The 20,574-nt window shown below is 39.8% G+C and overlaps 1 protein-coding gene across 5 annotated transcripts in view; it reads right to left on the bottom strand.

The window, feature by feature from the left end:
* Positions 1-20,574, bottom strand: part of ZRANB3 (zinc finger RANBP2-type containing 3) — a 311,788-nt gene that overhangs the window by 20,869 nt on the left and 270,345 nt on the right. For all 5 annotated transcript variants that reach the window (XM_073884606.1, XM_025856866.2, XM_073884610.1 and 2 more), the window contains 2 exons: positions 4,699-5,083; positions 1,267-1,464 (listed from right to left, as the gene is read on the bottom strand). In XM_073884606.1, coding sequence (XP_073740707.1) covers positions 1,267-1,464; positions 4,699-5,083 — 583 coding nt within the window. The remainder of the gene's footprint in view (positions 1-1,266; positions 1,465-4,698; positions 5,084-20,574) is intronic.

The raw sequence follows: 20,574 nt of genomic DNA, 5'->3' as shown, positions 1-20,574 counted from the left end.
GAGGCCAAGGCAAATTTCACTGGCAGAATAGAATTTCTAAAGGTCTAGTGATTTTTGAAAAGTATGTGTAAGTAAACCTAGCATGTGCCTTCATCAAGGGACCAATTTCCAATTAACAAACCAGAATTGCCCTGCCACAGATGAAGAGACTCATGGTCCATGAGTTGTTTGTTCTTGGTCTGATGTTTAGTCCAGTGAACCACACGCTGTCCTACAACAAGGGCTTCCTCAGCACTTGGGGGATTGCAGAGCAGAAGGAAGGACACCAGAGTTATGAGGGGAATGCCCCACCTGAGACTACACCGTCTACCTAAATACCGTTAAAATTAACACACCTAAGACAGGGTCCATTCCAAGACATTATTTGAGAAGACTTTGAGGCATTAGAGGGAAGGAAGGCGAGGGAAAAAGAAAGGAGAATGCCCTGAGCTCAGAAATTCTTAAATGAACGTTTCATTTTAAAACTATGAATCTGACTCTGAATTATATGTGTTTAATAGCAACTGATTTAGAAGGAAAACGTCAACTGTCCCATCTCAACAGTTTTCGTGTTGTTATAATGAGAACATCAGTCTGTGGGTTACTATGGTCACTAACGGGTTAACAAAGAAAATAACCCCAAAGTACTCACCAACTCTGGCCAGCCGGCCCATAACAATAGTGATGTGAGACATGTGGGCTGGTAAGCACCCACCATCACAGCCTGAAGTAATGAATGGAATCAACCAAAGAGTAAATAAATCCAAACACTACATGGTTGGCTCCAAGTGCAGTCATGATTCATATAGTCTTGAAATTATGTACCTTGAAAACGTTTTCTTAAAAAAAAAAAAAACCCAAATCCTAAATTTAAAATAGGCGAATTAGTTGTAGCCATTTAAAAGAAATTCATGTGCAAATGATTAATGATCTGTTAAGTAGCTGTTAATAGTATGTCCATCTCACTGTTTTATCCAAAAGAACCTCCCAAATATCAAAACCACACCCTCATTCGTAGATGCGCCTGACCCGGATGAGGTTGGGCGAGCGGCCTGGGGGCAGCACAGGCAGAGCTACGTGTCAGTTCTGCTCTCTGTGTCATGTCTGAATGCCCACCGTTCTGCTCTTCCAGCCATCTGGTATTTCAGTGTGTGGTTCCAAATGTTTAATACAAAAATGGTAATGCAAGGAACCTGGAATGGGGTAGTAGCAGCAAATCTATCAATAGTATTATCTATCTACGTGCATGGTTAGCATCTGGACACTGGAAGTGGAAACCAGACTTACCATCACCTGGCTGGGGTGTGAGTCCATCTTCTCTCTTGATTTCTGATATTTCTTCCTTGCTTTCAGCCAACGGGTTAGGTTCTGAGGGTGCAAGGACTCGTTTTTCAGAGTCAGAACTAGTCCAAACGTTTTTGGAAGTGTCTTTCTGAGGATCACCTTTCTCATTTTCATTTTTATCCTGGGTAGAGCTGAGGCTATCTAGTTGTAGAATTATGAAAATCAAACAAACAATTTACACACAAATTTAGGTAAAATCATTATTTACTCTAAGGTCAGTTTTATTTATTTTTTTAAAAAAGATTTTATTTATTTATTTGACAGACAGAGACACAGAGAGAGAGGGAACACAAGCAGGGGGAGGGTCAGGGAGAAGCAGGCTTCCTGCTGAGCAGGGAGCCCGATGTGGGGCTTGATCCCAGGACCCTGGGATCATGACTTGAGCCAAAGGCAGATGCTTAACAACTGAGCCACCCAGGTGCCCCTAAGGTCAGTTTTTAAAAAAGTCACAGCTAGGTTTTATAAAAAGAAACACGGTCAACAATGTTTGTTCATTCTCTGGAAAGACCTGTTGGGAGTCACTAAATGCCCCATGTGCAAACGATGGGGTGCTGGACAGGCAGTGAGGAATGAGACAGACAAATCCCCGCTTCCTAGAGTTTCCATTCTAAATGTCAGACAATCACCAAGGAAACAAAAAAAATCAGAGAAAGAGAATAAAGGCCAATGAATAAAGAAAAAGAGAAATAAAACAAGAGAATAAAACAAGGTTTTGTAATCGGGGGACAGTGGGGAGCAAATGTCGGCAGGGCAAAGCTCTGGGTCGAGTTCCATCTGAGCTGAGGGCTGTTCGGGAATCTAGGAGTCCCAGCCCGAGGGCCTGAATTCTCAAACCCGACTGTAAATGTAAACAGAAGCCATTGAGGGTTTTAGGTAAAGGAATGGAATCATCTGAGTTTTTAAAGGCTCACTCTGGTTGCTTGTATTGAAGGGCCACAGGGAGGCTAGCTGGGAGGCCACTGAGGTCTGGGAGAGAAAATGGTAGCTTCTGGTAGGATGGTAGCAGCAAGGAAGATGTGGCCAGAATCAAGATAGACTTTGAAGTTATGCCAGCAGAACCTGACAAATCAAGTGTGGGAGAACAGAAAGGAATCAAGGATGCTGCCTGCATTTCTAGCATCATGGAGGGATGATGAGGGAAGAGATTTAGGTGTTAGGTATGGTGGTGGTGAATCAAGAACTCCACCTTGGGCCATGTTCACCTTGAGGTACCCATCACACGAGCAGGTGCAGATGAGGCAGAGGCATATGGACGAGCCGCAGTTCAAGCGGGAGACAGAAGTGTGGGCCTATGAGCTGTAAGATGGCAAGTATGAACTATATGGATATTAGCAACAAAGTGCAAGAGGGGTATCTGGCTGGCTCAGTAAAGCATACGACTCTAGATCTTAGGTTCATGAGTTCAAGCCCCATGTTGGGCATAGAGATTACTTAAGAAAACAAAAAACAAAACAAAGCACAAGAGAAGGGTTATTTATTGACAAATATTAGTGTTCAGTATATACTATACCAAATTGTACTGAATGTCCTGGAGACTGCATTAGCAACCTTTATAGGACTGTAATTTCATAATATTGCTCCTTTAGTTTTTTTTTTTTAAGATTTTATTTATTTGACAGAGAGAGAGAGAGAGAGAGAGAGAGAGAGAGAGAAAGCACAGGCATGGGGAGTGGCAGGGAGAGGGAGAGGGGGAAACAGGCTCCCCGCTGAGCAAGAAGCCCAATGAGGGGCTCGATCCCAGGACCCTGGGATCATGACCTGAGCTGAAGGCAGATGCTTAACTGACTGAGCCACCCAGGCGCCCCTCTCCTTTAGTTTTTTGGATTCTGTTTCCTCAAAGTGTTGTATGGCAAACACTGATTGAAAATTTTGGATGAATTAGAATTAATTCTGCTTTTCAGTACTTTTGAGGGTATATCCAAATTAGTGTGGGAAATCATTATGCCAAGTACAATAATATTAATCTAACAATTATAACCTTTTATACACAGTAGTATCACTGTTACTTATATGTATTTCTGTTTAGTCAGACTTTCATAGTCACAAAAGGAGTTTTATTTTTCTTCAGGTTGCTTGAGAGTTTGCTTATTAAATCAGGGGTCTAGAAACTTTTGCTGTTGCTCTTGGTGTCACAAAGAAAAATCAGAACTACAAACCCTATTAAACTATGATTTTCATTGCTAAATCACTCAACTTATACTTAATGTGAACTGGCATTATTCTGTAGTCATGAGATATTTTATTTTTATGGTCTAGAGTAGTTGGAAATTGAATGAGATAATGCAAATTGTGAGAGATATTATATGTAATAAGCTTGTGGTTCCAATTTAGTTCACAGACAACAGGTGTCCACATTACAAATATAACCACCCAGATGGCAGACTTGTCATTTTTGTAGGAACACCCAGAATTGAAAGAGGAAAGACTCAGCTACTGATTACATTTTCTTTCAGATTAAAACTAAGACATAGGAGAACAAGAAAGGCAGGAAGGAACTGCAGTAGCAGAGCCTTTATCTTAGCTGACTGTTACTGTCACTTCTCTAAAGAGTTCACATATGATGGAAAAGGAGATGTGTAACAATTATTACAACTGATAAAATAAAATGATTTCTTCCAGCTTCTAAAAACCGTCAAGTTGGCCTTCTGAGTTGCCATGAAAATGGTCTCTAAAACTGGAAACAAAAGAAATACTAATGATATTTTTTCTTAAGACAACCTCAGTATTAATTTCAAAAACAAAACATCAGAAAATGTAATACCATGCTATAAAAACATACTCTGAGGTATATTTATAATTTCTACTTTTAAAATAGCATGTTTTGGAAAAGAATAAACTCATAAAACAGATACCAAACTGGCTCTTAAAGGACGATCTATACAGGAATTTTTATGATTTGTCATGCAAGAAACAGGACACAATGTATATTTTACCAGGCAAAGAAGCTACCCTGGATTATTTTGCTATTTAAGCAAAAATAATCTATAATTTCTTTAAAAACAAGTATTATCTACAGGAGAAAGAAAACAGCAGGTCTATGACTATAAGGCATATTTGCTGCCATAGCAACAGAGCTTCTATTCCTGCCCACTGAATTCACATCCTGCTGGCATTAATGAGAAGTGTCCATTTGTGCCAAATTAATGCCATGTCACAGACGCTCAGGGATATACATTCTTGACAGAACTGGGAGCTTTCCACATTCTACTGGGGGATAAATTCAGTCTTCACTATGTAAAGTTCTTACTCTAGCTTAAAAGCTAAAGTCAGTGTCGAGTCCCACTAACCCGTGCTAACAGCAGTTGCCTCTAAAAACACAGACTATGTGAAGACAACACCGCCAGCCCCCTCCAGGGCCACACTCCATGTACTCACCAGCTCTGCCTGGAGGATTCTCACACATTTCACAACAAGGTAACACTGAGTTATTGATATAGGTGCAGAATACACACTGCCAGCCCTTTCCAGGAAGGACTGGGCTGGTTGCCTGGGCTAGAGCCGAGGTCTGCCTGGGCCGGGATGGTTTCTCCTCTGGGGCACTGCAGTGGTCATTGGTGGTGACTGACTTCACTCTTTTAGCTTCAGGTTCAACATTGCTTTCATACTCAATATGTCTTGTGGCTCTTTTTCCAGGGTCTGCTGGCACAACGGTATTTTTCTCTTGGAATATCCCTGATTCATCACAGGAGGTCACCAACTGTCTTTTCTTAGGTTTCGGTAAAAAGAATGATCGAATATCATGCTGTTTTTCTTTCTCAAACTAGGAAAAACAGTTACAGATTAAGAAGCAATCTAATATGTTCTTCTTAAATGAAAGAGATTAACCAACTATTTTCAGTAACCATATTTCTTTATCTTTTGAATACCTTGTTGGAAATGAATTCAGTTACGCTATGACTCTTCATATATACATATATGCAGAATATCATTAACACATCTATATACTTCCTGTGTCTAACATTTTTTTTTTAGCACTTATAGTGTGCCAAGCACTTTACATATATTAACTCATTTAATCCTCATGCCAGTTCTGTGAGACAGGTACTAGTATTCTTCCTGTATTTTAGATGAGGACACTAACGCTTTAGAGATGTTAAGTAATGTGGCTACCAAATTTACGTAATAAAATTACACTTCATCAACTCTCTGCTCTAGGGGTATATCAGGGAAAGGAGAATGGTATATTTATATATTTCGAGTCAACCAAGAACCTACAAAAATGTTTTCATGCCCAAACCATAAATACAGTATTCATAAACAATGTCTTTCAGATTACAATGTTTTCTTGACTAGGGAGCATTTTTTCAAATAGCATTAAAGCTATTAATTAGAACGGCTTCTTTAACAGACACATCTTAATAATTATCTTGCTTTCAAGAAATTTATTTCCCTTTTCTAAGAAAATCTCCATCATTATCTCATGTTTTTTGTCTTCTTTTCAACGTGTAAATCTCAACCTCCTTATTAGAGAAAGTGGAATGCATATCTCCACAAGTGATTAGCTTGTGGAAGGAAGACAAAGGAGTCATTTTTAGAGAATTCCTGTTAGGGGTACCATAATGGATACACATTGCATTTCCAAAGATAGTCACACCAGTTCTTATCCTATTTGACCTGCTTTTCTCCCAATACGACATGACATGCCTACATTTGGAGGTGGGGTCTGTGTTCCTCTCCCTTGAACCTGGGTGAATCTTTGTAACTGTCTCAATCAGTAGAATGCAGTGAAAATGACACTGTGTGACTTGTGAAGCTAGGTTGTTGAAGATTATGTGGCTTCCACTTGGTTGCTGGCATTCTGAATCTCTTTCTCTTTATGTCTTGGGTTGCTTGTCTTTGGAGCCTTGCCACCATGTTGTGGGGAAGCCCAGGTCACAGGGAGAAACCATGTGTGGATATCTGAGTTGACAACTCCACGTAGGTCCCTAGGTTACAGACAGCATCAACTGCTAGACATGTGAGTGAATGAGCCTTGAGATGTTTCCAGATCTCAGACTTGGGGTCTTCCATCAAAGTCCCCATTCACTGTGGTGCAAAGACACATCATCTCCACTACACCCTGATTGAATTCCTCACCCCTAGAAATCATAAGAAATAATATATGACTATTATTGTCTGAAGACCCTAAATTTGGGGGTAATTTGTTATGCAGCAATAGATAACACTAACAGACACTATGGATAATGACAGCAAAATACCATATATTGTAAAGAAATATTTTACATAATACATCTACCTGCACTTCTTAGCAGTGAGAAAAAAAAAATCACGTGCCCCCCCCCCCAAAATGTACAGCTTCTATTTTCTATGGCTGTTATTTACACAACTTCATGTACTATAAAAAGTTATCTGATTAGTTGTGGAAGTTACAGAATTTAGATAAAAATATAAAGAAGGAAATTATTAACCATGAGACAAGATTTTTAAAACAAGGCACAAGGGAAATCTAAGAAAAGGGTGAAGAGGGGTGCCTGGGTGGCTCAGATGGTTAAGCGTCTGCCTTCAGCTAAGTCATGATCCCAGGGTCCTGGGATCGAGTCCCATACTGGGCTCCCTGCTAGGCGGGGAGCCTGCTTCTCCCTCTGCCTCTGCCTCTCTCTCTCTCTCTCTGACTCTCATGAATAAATAAACATTAAAAAAAAAGGGTGAAGAAAAGCAGAGAGATTAGCAGACTAACAGTTTGGTGTTTAAAAAAGTAACAAAGCAAAAAAGATAGTTAAACATTTAAAGAAAATGTTCTATTCCATATAATAGGACAGCCAAGAGGGCTTTCAGGATTTTGAAAATACTAGCAAATGTTCGGCAAACATGAACAAATTCTATCAGCTATTTCTAGTTAAAGCATGACCTTCTGAGTCCTTCCATGTCTGGAAATGAACTGATTTTGTTTCTAACCCTTAGTCAGTAGTTTCATGGGGTGTACAATTCTTTTCAAGTCTTTAAAGACATTGCTCTGCTTCTTCCAACACCTGATGATGCTGACGATGTTCCTTCATAGGTTGCACTTTTCCTTTGTTTTAGAGGCTTTCAAGACCTTCTCTTTATCACTGGTGCTCTGAAATTTCACAATAATCTGTCTTTCTATATCTGTGTCATTTATATCTATGCCTTATGCTCAGCACCCAGGATACCTTAATTTTGAATGGTACTCAGTAGCTTTAGCTCCTGGAAATTTCCATTATTCTTTGATAGCTTCTTCCCCTTTCTTTTCTTTTTTTTTCTGGAATTACTGTTAGCAGAACGTTGGAACTAGACATAATGTCTTACCTTTTATTGTCACATTTTCCTTTTTTTCTTTTTACTCTCTAAATTCTTAGTTTTTCTCTCATTTATCTTGCAACCCTGACTACAGAATTTTTTGACAGCTGTGTTTTTTTTTTAAAGATTTTATTTATTTATTTTAGAGAGAGAGAGCACAGAGGGAGAGTGAGAGGGAGAAGCAGACTCCCCGCTGAGCAGGGAGCCCGATGTGGGGCTTGTTCCCAGGACCCCGGGATCAGGACCTGAGTTGAAGGCAGACGTTTAACCAACTGAGCCACCCAGGAGCCCCTTTACAGCCATATTTTTAACATCTAAAAGTTCCTTTTTGTTTCCTGTTCCCTTTTCATAGTAGTCTGATTTTATTTATATTTGCAATATCATCTTAAATGTGAGGCTACTAATTTGAGTTTTTAAAATGTTATCTTTAGGGTTAATTTTTCTATTAGCTTATTTTTGCTCCCCTTTTTCATGCTACAGATTTCCTCCCCAAATAGCCAATGACCTTATTTGTCCCTGCATGCATATGAATGAAAGAATAGAAGGGTAGCCTGGGAATGTGGGACACATGGGGCTTATCACCATGAAGTTCTAAAAGAACATACTGGGTGTTGTACACAACTAATGAATCATTGAACACTACATTAAAAACTAAAGATGTACTATATGTTGGCTAATTGAACTTAATAAAAAATAAAAACATGGCACCTGGGTAGCTTGGTCGGTTAAGCATCTGCCTTCAGCTCAGGTCATGATCCCAGGGTCCTGGGATCGAGCCCCACATCGGGCTCCCTGCTCCACGGAGGGCCTGATTCTCTCTCTCCCTCTGCCTGCTGCTCTGCCTACTTGTGCTCTCTCACTATCTCTGTCAAATAAATAAATAAAATCTTTAAAAAATAAATAAAAACATAAAAAATAAAAGGATGTAATGATTGACTGCAAGGGGTGAGGTAGATGGAGGGGCCCAGAGTGATCTCAAACTCCTACATTTCTGACTTGTAACACTGTAGGAATGATGTTTTCCTGTAATAGGGAATATAGGAAAATAACTGGGCTCATAAAAAGACAAAAAGAGGATAAGGAAATAAGTTCACTTTTAGACACGTGGGAAGACTGATGGGTACCAGGGTGGAGAGTTCCAGGAAGCAGATCTGGAGTTCAAGAGAAAGAAACACCTAGATTCACACATCTGGGAACCACTAACAGAGAGAGGTGGTTAAAGGTATAGGACTTGATGTCATGATACATGGAGGGAGAGGGTAGCGAGAAAAGGTCAAAGTCAAGGACAGAAAGCATAGAAACAGCATTAAGGGTGGAACGAGGAAGAGATATTAAGCAAAGAAACACACAAGCAATAGTAAGAAAGGGAGAAAAATCAGGAGAGTGGTAGCTTTATTGGATATGTGTGTGTGTGTTTTGGTTTTCCACTCATATTAGGTGCTCATTGGGCACTTTAAAACTGAAAAACCCATGTCCTTCAGTTCTGGGAAATTTTCATATATTATGTTTTCTTCCTCTGTTTTCTCTGTCTTCTCTTTCTGGAGTTCCTATTAAGCAAAAAGCTTCTGGATTGATCATTTGATTTTCTTCAACTTTTCTCATACTTTCTGATCGCTATTTGTTCTTCTTTCTTGGTGAGTTCATTACTTCTGTCCCATCCTTGTTGAATTACTATTTTCTGATATGACAGGTCCAATTCCTATGAGCTTCACTTGTCTGATTTCCTCTCCTTGTTCTGTTTCATGGGCACAGTATTTTCTTTCACTTCTTTATGGACATTAGTAATAGTTTTGGTGTTTCCTTTTAACATCTTCTCCATTGTCTCTGCTTCTTCTGATCCCTTTCTTGGCTTACATGCTTGTTTTAGTCTCTGCTTTTCCAGCGAAAGGGTTTCCTCCAGGCCTCGCGGCCTTTACTGTCCATTCATATTTAAGAATGAGACTTAATAAGCATTAAGAGTAAAATGCAATGGCAAGTTTCATGTGGGGGACTTCACTGAGGTGACCAGTGACTGTCAGAGAAACCCTATCAGTGTCCCTAGGCTTTTCGTGGTCTGGTCTGGTTCTCCAGAAAGGAGTCCTTCAGTCTCCTTCCTGAAGGGTACAATGCTGGCTACCAGTAATCTGGGAGCTGATTAGGAGAAGGGTGCTAAGGATTCTATCATTAATTAAGGAGTTTTGCACATAATATGCTTGTTTTCAATTTACTGCCTTCCCCCTCTCTCAAGTGGCTCTCTTCCTAGATACGTTTTGAAATACATTTTTTAAAGAATGTATACACCTGACATGGGTCTTGAACTCCCAATCCTGTGACTAAGAGTTGCACGCTCCACTGACTGAGCCAGCTAGGCATCACTGAAACATATTTTTTAAAAGGAGAAAATAAAACAGTTAAATAAATAAAATATAAAAAATAGGAAACAAAACACAAAAAATAAAATGAATAAAATATATTATAACAGGCCACTCTCTCATGAAATAATGTTTAGATAGTATCAGAATCTTTTGTCCCATTCTACCTTGTAAGGAATTTATTTCTGTAAAAACATTTCAATCTATCTTCCCACCAAAAAAAAAAAATAGTTTTAGATTTGTTTATAAGAAAGCAACCCTCCCAACAACACAAAAACCTAAGAAATCTTTAAAAAAAAAAAAGTATTCTCAGGGCCTTAAAACATCAGCTTTTACAGTTGATCTCTTTAATTAAGATATTTAATTAAGGGCGCCCGGGTGGCTCAGTTGGTTAAGTGACTGCCTTCGGCTCGGGTCATGATCCTGGAGTCCCTGGATCAAGTCTCGCATCGAGTCCCGCATTGGGTTTCCTGCTCGGCAGGGAGTCTGCTTCTCCCTCTGACCCTCCCCCCTCTCATGTGCTCTCTCTCTCTCTCTCTCTCTCTCATTCTCTCTGTCTCAAATAAATAAATAAAATCTTTAAAAAAAGATATTTAATTAAGCTGTTTTTAAATGAACATCTTTCACTATTTAAGTAATGACTAATTTAGGAAATTAACATTTGAGAAATTCTCGTTACATGCCAGAGGCAAGTCACAGTTAAGGTTAGCAGTGACTGACAGTAATCGGAAATTGATGGCTACCTCTGCCGCTTTGAGGGCTAACTTATCATACTTGAGAGTAATCAGTATAGGTGTTATTTTGAAACATCAGCTGCTTGGGTTATAATAAATTGAGACTTGAGTGCGTAAAACCCAGAAAAGGAGTGTGTGGGTGTAAAGGGAATCATTTTACATAATTTTGGGAACCAAAGGATCCTCTTAGAGTATAATTTTAGAAAAAAGAGAGGGCAAGATTAATTAGTAGCAATGACTTTAGTTAATGTTATGATGGCTACACTGGACAATGGTGAATGTGGCTATAGGTAGTGAACTTAGCAACGTGGCCATGGGGCTGCCAGAAGCTGTAAGGCCCAACAGAAATGAAGGCTTCCTCTGGGGTAATCAATTACAAGCCTGATATACATTAATAGTTATGTTTTCTGAGTGTAGCCTCTGAACAATCAGGCAAGAGGGTGGTTGATGAGGTTTCTTTGCTACTTGGCAGCTAGGGAGTGATAGAAACACATGTGGAAAAATCTCTATGACACATCCTAACGATAATCATACATGTTGGCTGGGAACAGATAAAGGCTGCAGGTTTACTGAATAGGCGTTCTTAGCGTGGGACCCGTGGGCCTTTCACAAGACCTAGGATGGCCCGCCTGTGAGCCTGAGAAACCCCTGAAATGGGCTATAAAATGTCTGTATTCTATGTACATTTTTGGAGAGCTTTACCCTCTCCATGGTCTCAGAGGGATTCAGGACCAACAAAGGTTAAGAGCCACTGGACTAGAATAAAATATCTGAACATGCGCCTGTGGTTGGAGGAGCTCCGTTTCTTGCCTTCATTGTCTATAAGTAAAGACAGAGTGAAAGTTCCTATGTGAGTGTACATATGGGTGGTGAATGAACTCTAAGGAGATACAAAGAAATAAATTCCCCTACATACTTAATGAGAATCCCTCTAGCTGTTCTCAAATAATAATTTAAAAAAACGGAGTAATATCAAAACAGAATACTTGTGTGCAGGCATGAAACACGCTCACTTGGCTCATCTGTCACGGTAACTGGACTCTGAACAGCTTTTCAGGAGAGAGCAAACGACATGGGAGTGCCCACATGGCCAGAGAGAAGGAAGCTACTGATGAGGTGAGCGGAGGAGAGTTCCTACAGGAACCGTGAGGGCTGAGAGAGCAGACAATTCTGTGCTGACAGGACTCACAGCTGTAATGTCAGGCCGGTCAACTCAAAACAAAACACACTATCTTTGATGTTTGGAGACAGGGACACATGCCCATCAGCTCCTCATGAAGACTACAGCAGGTTCCTGGGATATGTCTGATTAATGAAAGAAGGTAGTGATCTTTAACAAGATTTGTAGACACAGATACTAAACATGAATGCAAAACTTCTATATCTGTGAGATGCTTCTAATTACGTCTCTTTTGTGCTTTTTAAAATTAATCTTTTATAAAGTGAATGTGGACACTGATTAAAGTATCTGAGAAAAAGGCAGTAGGAAATAACTGTAAACAAAATGCTTCCTAAATAAACATGTTTTCTAAAAATATTCGGTATATTAATAAGACTCCCTACAGGAGCAAGCTTTATTGGTCTTACCAGAATAGACCAGAATCCTCAAGTTATAATAGCCACATTGATAGTTAAATACTCACTACCCATCCTGTTCTGGCAGGTCTGTATTAGGAAAATTACCAGCCTTATTAATGTTATCAGCATTTCTCAGTGGTAAAGATAAACAGGAACACAGGAAGACAAAATATTTTTTATGGCCTAGGAAAGCTTTGTTACTTAAATAGCACAATTAAGCTAAAAAGGTTTTTTTTTTTTTATCTTTTGTGACTACATTCTTGCATTTAGAAGAGATTTACTAGCAAATTATTGACAAATATGCTAACTCATCATGACTGTCCTTGTAAAGAAAGAACTATATTAAGTGACCCCTTTAATACGTGATAAGTAAAGAACTTAAATGTAGGTGTTTGTAAGTAGGAGGAATGATCTAAGCTTATAGTAATTTTTATCACAAGGCTTTGGGAAAAATATAGTTAAGTCAACATGCCCATGTCATAAGATGTGGAAAATAGAAGATACTCCTCTCTTTGGTTATATAGCTGACACTCAGTTATTGTGTTCCTGACTTTTGTTCAATATTGCTTTTGAAAAACAAAAGAAAAAATCCTGCTTTCAGTGAGAATTGCTGGGAATAAAAACTACAAAATGCTCAAGGTAGCAAAATGTGTGTTTTTATCTGAAAGGTTCAGGGACCTAATATAGTTGCTCTGTTTTGCACCATGGTAAACTCCTGCTCTTTAGAGATGAATTTCTTGGCCATGATGACAGGATTAAAAGTCAGTCAGTTATGAGAACTGAAGGAGAGGAAAAGGAAATCTCGTAAAACTCATAAAAAACAAGAAAGCACTTCAAAGCCTGGTGCTATTCCCGCGCAGCTCATACCACCACCAAAAGCACCCATGTCGGGTCTCATAGACTTTGATCAAAGGGCAGCTCTGGTAGGAATCATTACTGTCTCATGTCATCCGTCTCCAGTTCTTAAAAGAATTAACAAAACCGCTCTGATACAAATGGGTGACTGGTCCTGAACGGCAGACGAATGATGCCCAGAAGTGGAACTAAAGAGCCTTCACTAACATTTGTAAACAAGCCAGAGGATACAGAAAGACAAAAATACCGTTTTAATCATCTAAGTAAAAAAATGAATTTCAGTTCTCCTAAAAGGGGACTTTTTCAGATTTTGTAAAACGGTCCATTCTCATGTAGTTAAATAAAATTCTGACAGTGATCCTCTCTTAGGCACAATATATTTTCCTCTGTGGGCATAAAGAAAACAAAGCAAACAATATAAAACAACACTGGTTTAAAAAAAAAGGTGGAAAAAAGGAAAATGTTTTAATTTATCTTTAAAGATGACATCAAAAGCAGTGCAAGCAAATGTCTTTGGGAAGGGCCATCTCTTCCAATAAGGATAATTAGAATGTACAGCAAAACTCTGTATAACACACAGGTCACTAGAATGTGACTTGAAGAATGTGACTGGAATATCACCTACTCACATGCCTCTGGTTATGGCATCTCCCCTCTCCTCCTCCTGCACAGGCCGCTATTAGACAGAATTCCTCCCAGGCCCCACTATGTTGATCCTACCTCTGCAATGTCTGGAATTTTTCTGTTCCTATTACCACTACTACTGTTAGAGCTCAGGGTGGCAATAAATTCCATCTGGGAATGCCTGACAAAGCAGCCTTCTATATTGTCATAGCCCTAAGAATAAAAACGAACTCACTTTATTAAGAGACCTGTACGTGTCTAATATTACAAGTAAAATTTTGGTAAAAGGTGTATTACAGAAACCAGCTAAAACCCAAGGTCATAATGGGACTTCCTACTTCTCAGCCCGAATCTAGACAGTAGGGCCTGCCAGGGAGACACAAGTGCAAGACAGATATGCCTCTGGGGGAGCTCAGTAACTTATTAGTCCTCAAGTGTGGCCCTGCCAAGTTCTCAGGCTCTGAAAAATCATCTCTCAGGGATAGGGGGAGAAAACCCTGAGACAGAGTAGAGACAGAATATCTCTTTACCATAGGTTAAAATGAGATGGGAGGGATGGCAGACATAATCCCCTCCCCAAATACCACTGCCTCCAAGAAACTCTGTCCCTTCTTCCCATTCATTTCCCACATTGCTACTAGGATCATCTTTTGAAAACAGAAATCTGATCATGTCATTCATCCGCTTAAAAGCCTCTGATGACTGACACTACACTATTTTCACGATAAATCCAACTTCTTGGCATTACACGTGTGGCCTCCTCTCCATCTGATCGGGGCCAAAGTTTTGGGGTTCTTCCCATTTGAACTGTGTCTTGTGTGCCCTATGCTCATACATGCACATGGAATTCCCATTCCCAGAACAAGTGATAACTGCTCTTATCACTGTGCTTTGAGGCATGCTTTTGGCGTTCCAGAGGGCTGGCTGAACTAGCACCCACTCCCTTTGAACTCATCCTTCATAATCCAGCTCGGGTGTTTCCAAAGGGCAACTTTCCCCCAAGCCCACGTGGTTTATTTGTTCTGTCCTGTAAACCAGAGCCTGGTTTACATATCTCTATTTTGACATGCATTGTATCTCATTAAAATGATTTAATTACAGTCGTCTCTTCCAATTAAAGAGTAAGTTGCAAAGGAATGTTAGCTGTTTTATCTTTGCACCTAGCATATAGTCTTTTAAAATTAATTGCTTTATTGAGATACAATCTATTTATATACCATAAAATTCACTCTTTTAAAGTGTCTAATTCAGTGATTTTTAGTGTATTCAGAATTATGCAACCATCACCACTGTTTAATTGTAAAACATTTTCATCACCTTCAAAAAGAAACCCCATACCAGTTAAGCAGTCACTCCCCATCTCTCCCTCCTCCAAACCTCTTATAGCCACTAATCTACCTCATTTCCCAATGGATTTGCCTATTTTAGCCAATTCATATAAATGGAACCAGACAATATGTGGCCTTTTATGTCTGGCTTATTTAACTTAGCATAAGGTTTTCAGGATTCCTCTATGTTGTAGCATGTGTCAGAACTTCATTCCTTTTTATGGCTAAATAATATTCTGATGTGTGACTATACCACATTTGGTTTATCCGGATATTCATCAACTGATGGATGTTTGGACCGTGACGTTAATGCACAAGTTTTTATGTGGACATATATTTTGAATTCCCTTGAAAGGGAATCTGCTGGATCATATGGTAATTCTATGTTTAACATTGTAAGGAACCACCAGACTGTTTTTCAAAATGGCTGTATCATTTTATATGCCTATAGCAATGTATGAGTGTTCCAATTTTGCTATATCTTTGCCAATACATGTTGTCTTTTTTAATTTTAGACATCCTAGTAGGTGTGAAGTGGAATCTAATTGTGGTTTTAATATAACCTTAATATATGTTTATGTAATGGATGATCTTTAAATGCTCTATACATAATACACATCACATAACTAATACACATCGCATCACTCTGACTAAATCAAATTGAAGTGTTTCAATGTTCTATTCATTCCACAGATAACTGAGGGCCCTCAGTGTGCTAACTCTAATGCATCTGGTATAGTCTGGCAAGGTCATGAAGGCAGACTGTGGAAAAGAAAGGCCTGAGTTCAATCCCAGCTCTGCCACTTATTGGCTGCATGACCTTAGGTAGATCATTTAACCTTTCTGAGCTTTCGTGGGTCCTGGTAATAGTATCTGCCTCTTGGTGTAGCTATGAAGGTTAAATAAAATTATGTGTTTTAAGGGCTTACAGTGGCTGCATGGCATAGGCACTCAATACATGTTAATTATTACTGCTGAGTGAATTATTACTGAGTGAATTGAAGTAATAAAGACAAATAAAGACAAATGCCTAATAATAGCACTATGGGATGTAAGCCATGACAGAGATATTTATATGTTTCTGTCCATGACAATGAGGTTACCCTCTTGTTCTTATTATTAGGCTATTATGCAGACTAATCATACAATGTTTACAGAGTGGTTTGAATTCTAAAATATATATAAATAAATATTCTAATTTAAGATGTGTTTGTGTCAAGAAACCAGTATATTCACATATTCAAAAACAAGAGATTTTGGGTAAGAAAAATTTAGACTTTATGAATGCCACAGCTCCTATGGTCAACTTTATTTTGCTGTTACCATTTTTTCAACTAGACACTATGTGGAAAACAAGGTTATTTTTAATTTGCATGAGATAATTTCTTATTGCCCTCCTTAGCCCACAATAAAACAAACATTTCATACAACGTTGGTATTTAATAAAAAATGCAAGGTTTGTTTTTGAATTTTGAGGACATATTTTTAAATTTCATAATTGTGCTAAAGAAACTTCCTTCCCAACTATACACAATATTTTTTGCAGTAAACCAGCAACCATCCTACATATTATTAATGCAAGTATGAGTGTTTAAAATACAAATCTGCTTTGGGTTAAGGATGTTTGAGGCTTTGAGGACAGCAGACCAGGGGACTTGAGGATGGGTATGCTAGAGAAAAGACAGTGGTGTGAGCCAGGTCAAAGATGCAAGTACTAAGGCAGGGTAAGAAAGGTAGGCAACCAGTTAGAGTCTAATGAGGAGAAAGTAAAACTGTGAGACATTGAATTATGAGCCCACAAAATGAAAACAACTGGTAAGGTAAAACACAGATCTCAAAATCAGAGACTGAATTTGGGATCTGGAGACCTGTTCCAAAATGGAAAGAGAACTACTGTTTGAAATAACAAAATGGAAGAAGCTCTGGCCTCCTGAGACTTGATGAGAAACCAAGCAGAAAGACCTGCCCTAGGCAGGAGTTGGACTTGTTACCCATACTAAATTAGAGTTCCTTCTTTTGCTCACCTATGAATCACTAATGTACCAAGTTTCTCTTTGGATACTTTATGGTGTACATAAAATAGATGAAAGGGACCTCAGAAGTCATCCAGTGATCTAGGGACTCAAATGGCTGGATTATGATGTTACTGTTTATCCATTAAGGGCCAAAAGAGAAAAGGGCTCTGTAGAGGTTAAGAGAAGGGCCCAATCCCACAGCTATTGCTAAAGAAAGTGATACCCCTCAGATGGAGCATAAATGAAAATCACAGAGAGGGGAAGCCTTCCTATTGGAATACTCCACTCAGTGTATTTTATTCAGAAATAGCCTTTAATCACTTGGAAATGACAATATAGAATAATAAACTCCGTATCTTTCTCTCCTTCCACCTATAAATGACCAACTTTATCACTCAACATAAACCACTGTGGGAAAATCAAAACACCTCAAAATCAAAACAGTACTTAGATGTCACGTACATGCAGAGGTAGGAAAAAAAGGAAGAAGCCTGAGAAACAGGCATCTGAGGCAGTGACCCTGGTGATAGACTCTAGGACAGTACTGGTTACTTAAGGAACAGTAAACTGGGCTGTGCAGAGCTCTCTCTCCTTGTGGTGGTGGGATGTTTTCATTGAGTTGGACTTCAATTTGAGTTACATTTAGATTAATAATTTCTTTAAAAAATGTAAATATATTTAGGATGGGTAAAGAACTGTGACTCATTCAGCTATGGGGATTAATTCCATGCAGGGTATTAATCAAATATTTCCCAACAGCTATAGCAGGAGCATTAACCAGTGTTGCACTGAAGCAGAGTCCTAGAGGCCCCATGCTATGCCAGATCATAGGGATGGACAGAAGGCCCTATTGGTGGGGTGAGGGAGTACAATAAGGGGACTGAAGAAGTGGCTATTTACCAAACATTACCAAAATATTGAATATTGTAACAACCAGGACACTCATACACATATATACTGGTAAAGCACCATTTTTTTTTTATCCCAATAGTTAGCAGAAAGAGAATTCTGATTAAGAGAGGAAGGAGATACAGAGAATGCCATTCTGAAAGGCAGTGAATACCAGGTGAGAGAGATGGCAAGAGATACCAACACTCAGATAAAGACATTGTCCAGGAACACTGCTCTCATTCTCCCCCTCCTCTTCTTCCTAACCATAGCGCTTTCTGTCCCCCAAGCACATAATCATACTAATAGTAGCCTCTAGAGCAATCCACAGAAAACCAATTTATCAAAAGCCCATATGCTAAAAGACAAATGACCTAAAGCCCAATTCCTGAAGACCAACTTGCCAAATTTACCAAATTTATTGGTTTCCTAAAACTCATTTATAGAGTTCACAGCATTTTGAACAAGATGTATTGACAGGGTTAAGATGACTGGGGAGCTTGGGATGCAGGTGTCAGGGCCTCCTGACTCTTCCTGCCCCCAGTTTATCCTTTCTTTGCCCTTCAAGCTCACTCTCTGCTCCTTGATCCCCTCCTCTTTTGAGTCTCTCAGTCTCCTGTTCACCAGGGCTGATGGGCCAGGCTGAGTCATGTGCTAAAATACACAATCTGTTTTTCCCACAATGGAAGGTCCCTCTTCTTGCCCCCAGCTCAGACCTCCAGCTGCAGCCACAGGGCACCGGGACAGGTAGAAAATGAACATCTCTTAAAATGCTGACACTCCAGAAATATTCACAAGCTGTTAAAAACCATCCCATTAGAACTGTTATAAACTTCTCAGATAAATAAGCTTTTGATGACAATGGGCAAATTTGGTTAATTTGGCGAAGATTAATTGAGAAAGCTGGAAATATTAAAAAAATGTTAAATGTAGGAAATTAAAAAAATGCTTTAAAAAAGGATCAGAAAGAAATTAGTATAAATAGAAAAATTCCCACAGGAAATGCTGAAATTTTGGCAACATTCAGAAAAAAAATATGTTCATCAGACTAAATATCCTTAGGACCTTACAACAAATTGAGTATTTCCTAAAATGCATGAAGCTGGAGGGTATAAAGATAAAGTGGTAGTAGCAATGCACACCTAAACTCATTTAAAGCACATTTCACATCCTGGCCAAAACCCAACCAAATATAAACAAAGCAAAAGCAAATCAAGACAAATAGTCTCCACATTATAGAACTCCAATTTATAGAAAACCATGTGTGCATAAAGACACATAGTGAGGCCAGAGTGGTTCAAGATGGTGGAGTAGAAAGATCCTGAACTTACCTCTTCCCATGTATACAAATACACAGATACATACAGATTTATTCTCTCTCAAAAAGACTGGAAAACTAGCTGAAGAGCTCATCTACAACAAAGGATATGAAGGCTACATCAAGATGGGTAGGAGAGGCAGAGATATGGTTTTGTCAAGAACCCTGCCCTTGCCAGAAGGAGGGATCTCAGCAGTCCAGCACTTCTCCCAGAGAAGCAAGGTGCTGGTGCCCCATATCAGACACCCTAACCCTTGGGATTTACACTGTAGAGATAAACCCCCAAAAAGTCCTGCTCTGAAAACCAATGGGGCTTATATCCAGGAGACCCAAAAGGCTATAGGTAATTAAAAGTCTGTTCTTAAAGGGTTCCTGTGCAGATTCACTCATCTTAGGACCCAGGGCAAAAGCAGACATTTGAGAAGTGCCAGGACCATATGCAAAGGAGATTCGTTAGCTATTCTTTAAGCATCTGTTGGAGACAAGCATCTGCTGGTGACAAGCATCTGCTAGTAGGGCCTTCTCTGGGAAAGGAGGTACTGGTGGGTATCATTTTTGACTGCTTACTTTACCTTGCCATGCCGGCAGGCACCACTTTGGCACTCCCTCGGCCTTGCTAGCACCAGTGGGCTTGCCCTGCCCCAATGTTCTCCCATGGTCATGCTGAGGCTGGCAGGCCTGCCCTGGCCCCGGGCTCCCCTGCAGTTTCCTGAAGCCAGTGGGCTTGCCCTGGTCCTGAAGGCTCCTGCTCTGCTACTGTAACCAGTGGGCTAGTCCAGCCGACATGCTCTCCTGTGGCCCTGCTATAGCCAACAAGATTCCCACAGCTCTGCTGAAGCTGGCAGGCGTGCATACTCAACATAGGGGAAACCCCTCCGACAGCTGGCTTTGGTGGCCAGGGTGGCCTGTGTTGCAGGGCCCCATGAGACTAAAACAATCAGAGAGACAGATCTTGGCAGATGATTAACACCAGGGCATAGCTCAAAAAGCGCACTGAAACAAACTCCAGTATTCCTATGAAAAAGGCCTTGTTACGTGTCCTAGAGCATCATCCTGAGGGACAGACTACAGATTTACCACAACTAGAGGCAACAGAGGAACTCTCAGGGAATGTAGGCGGTGAGACACCAGCTGTACTCTCCCTTGGCCTCACTACAACTTGCTGGCATCCTCCAGCAAGGAGTGTATCCACTTGTCTGGAGCCCCAGTGTGCAACTGCCACCAGGGCACACCTCCGAATCACCTGGTTGGGAGGCCAGCAGGGGTTATGAGTACAGTCCCACAGGACTGTATATATATATA

This window comes from Callorhinus ursinus, unplaced genomic scaffold (genome assembly GCF_003265705.2).
Source record: "Callorhinus ursinus isolate GAN/ISIS: 27379988/994484 unplaced genomic scaffold, GSC_fseal_2.0 scaffold2, whole genome shotgun sequence".
Taxonomy (NCBI): Eukaryota; Metazoa; Chordata; class Mammalia; order Carnivora; family Otariidae; genus Callorhinus; species Callorhinus ursinus.
The sequence above is the reverse complement of the archived record's forward strand: the minus strand, read 5'-3'. Positions and strand labels throughout refer to the sequence as shown.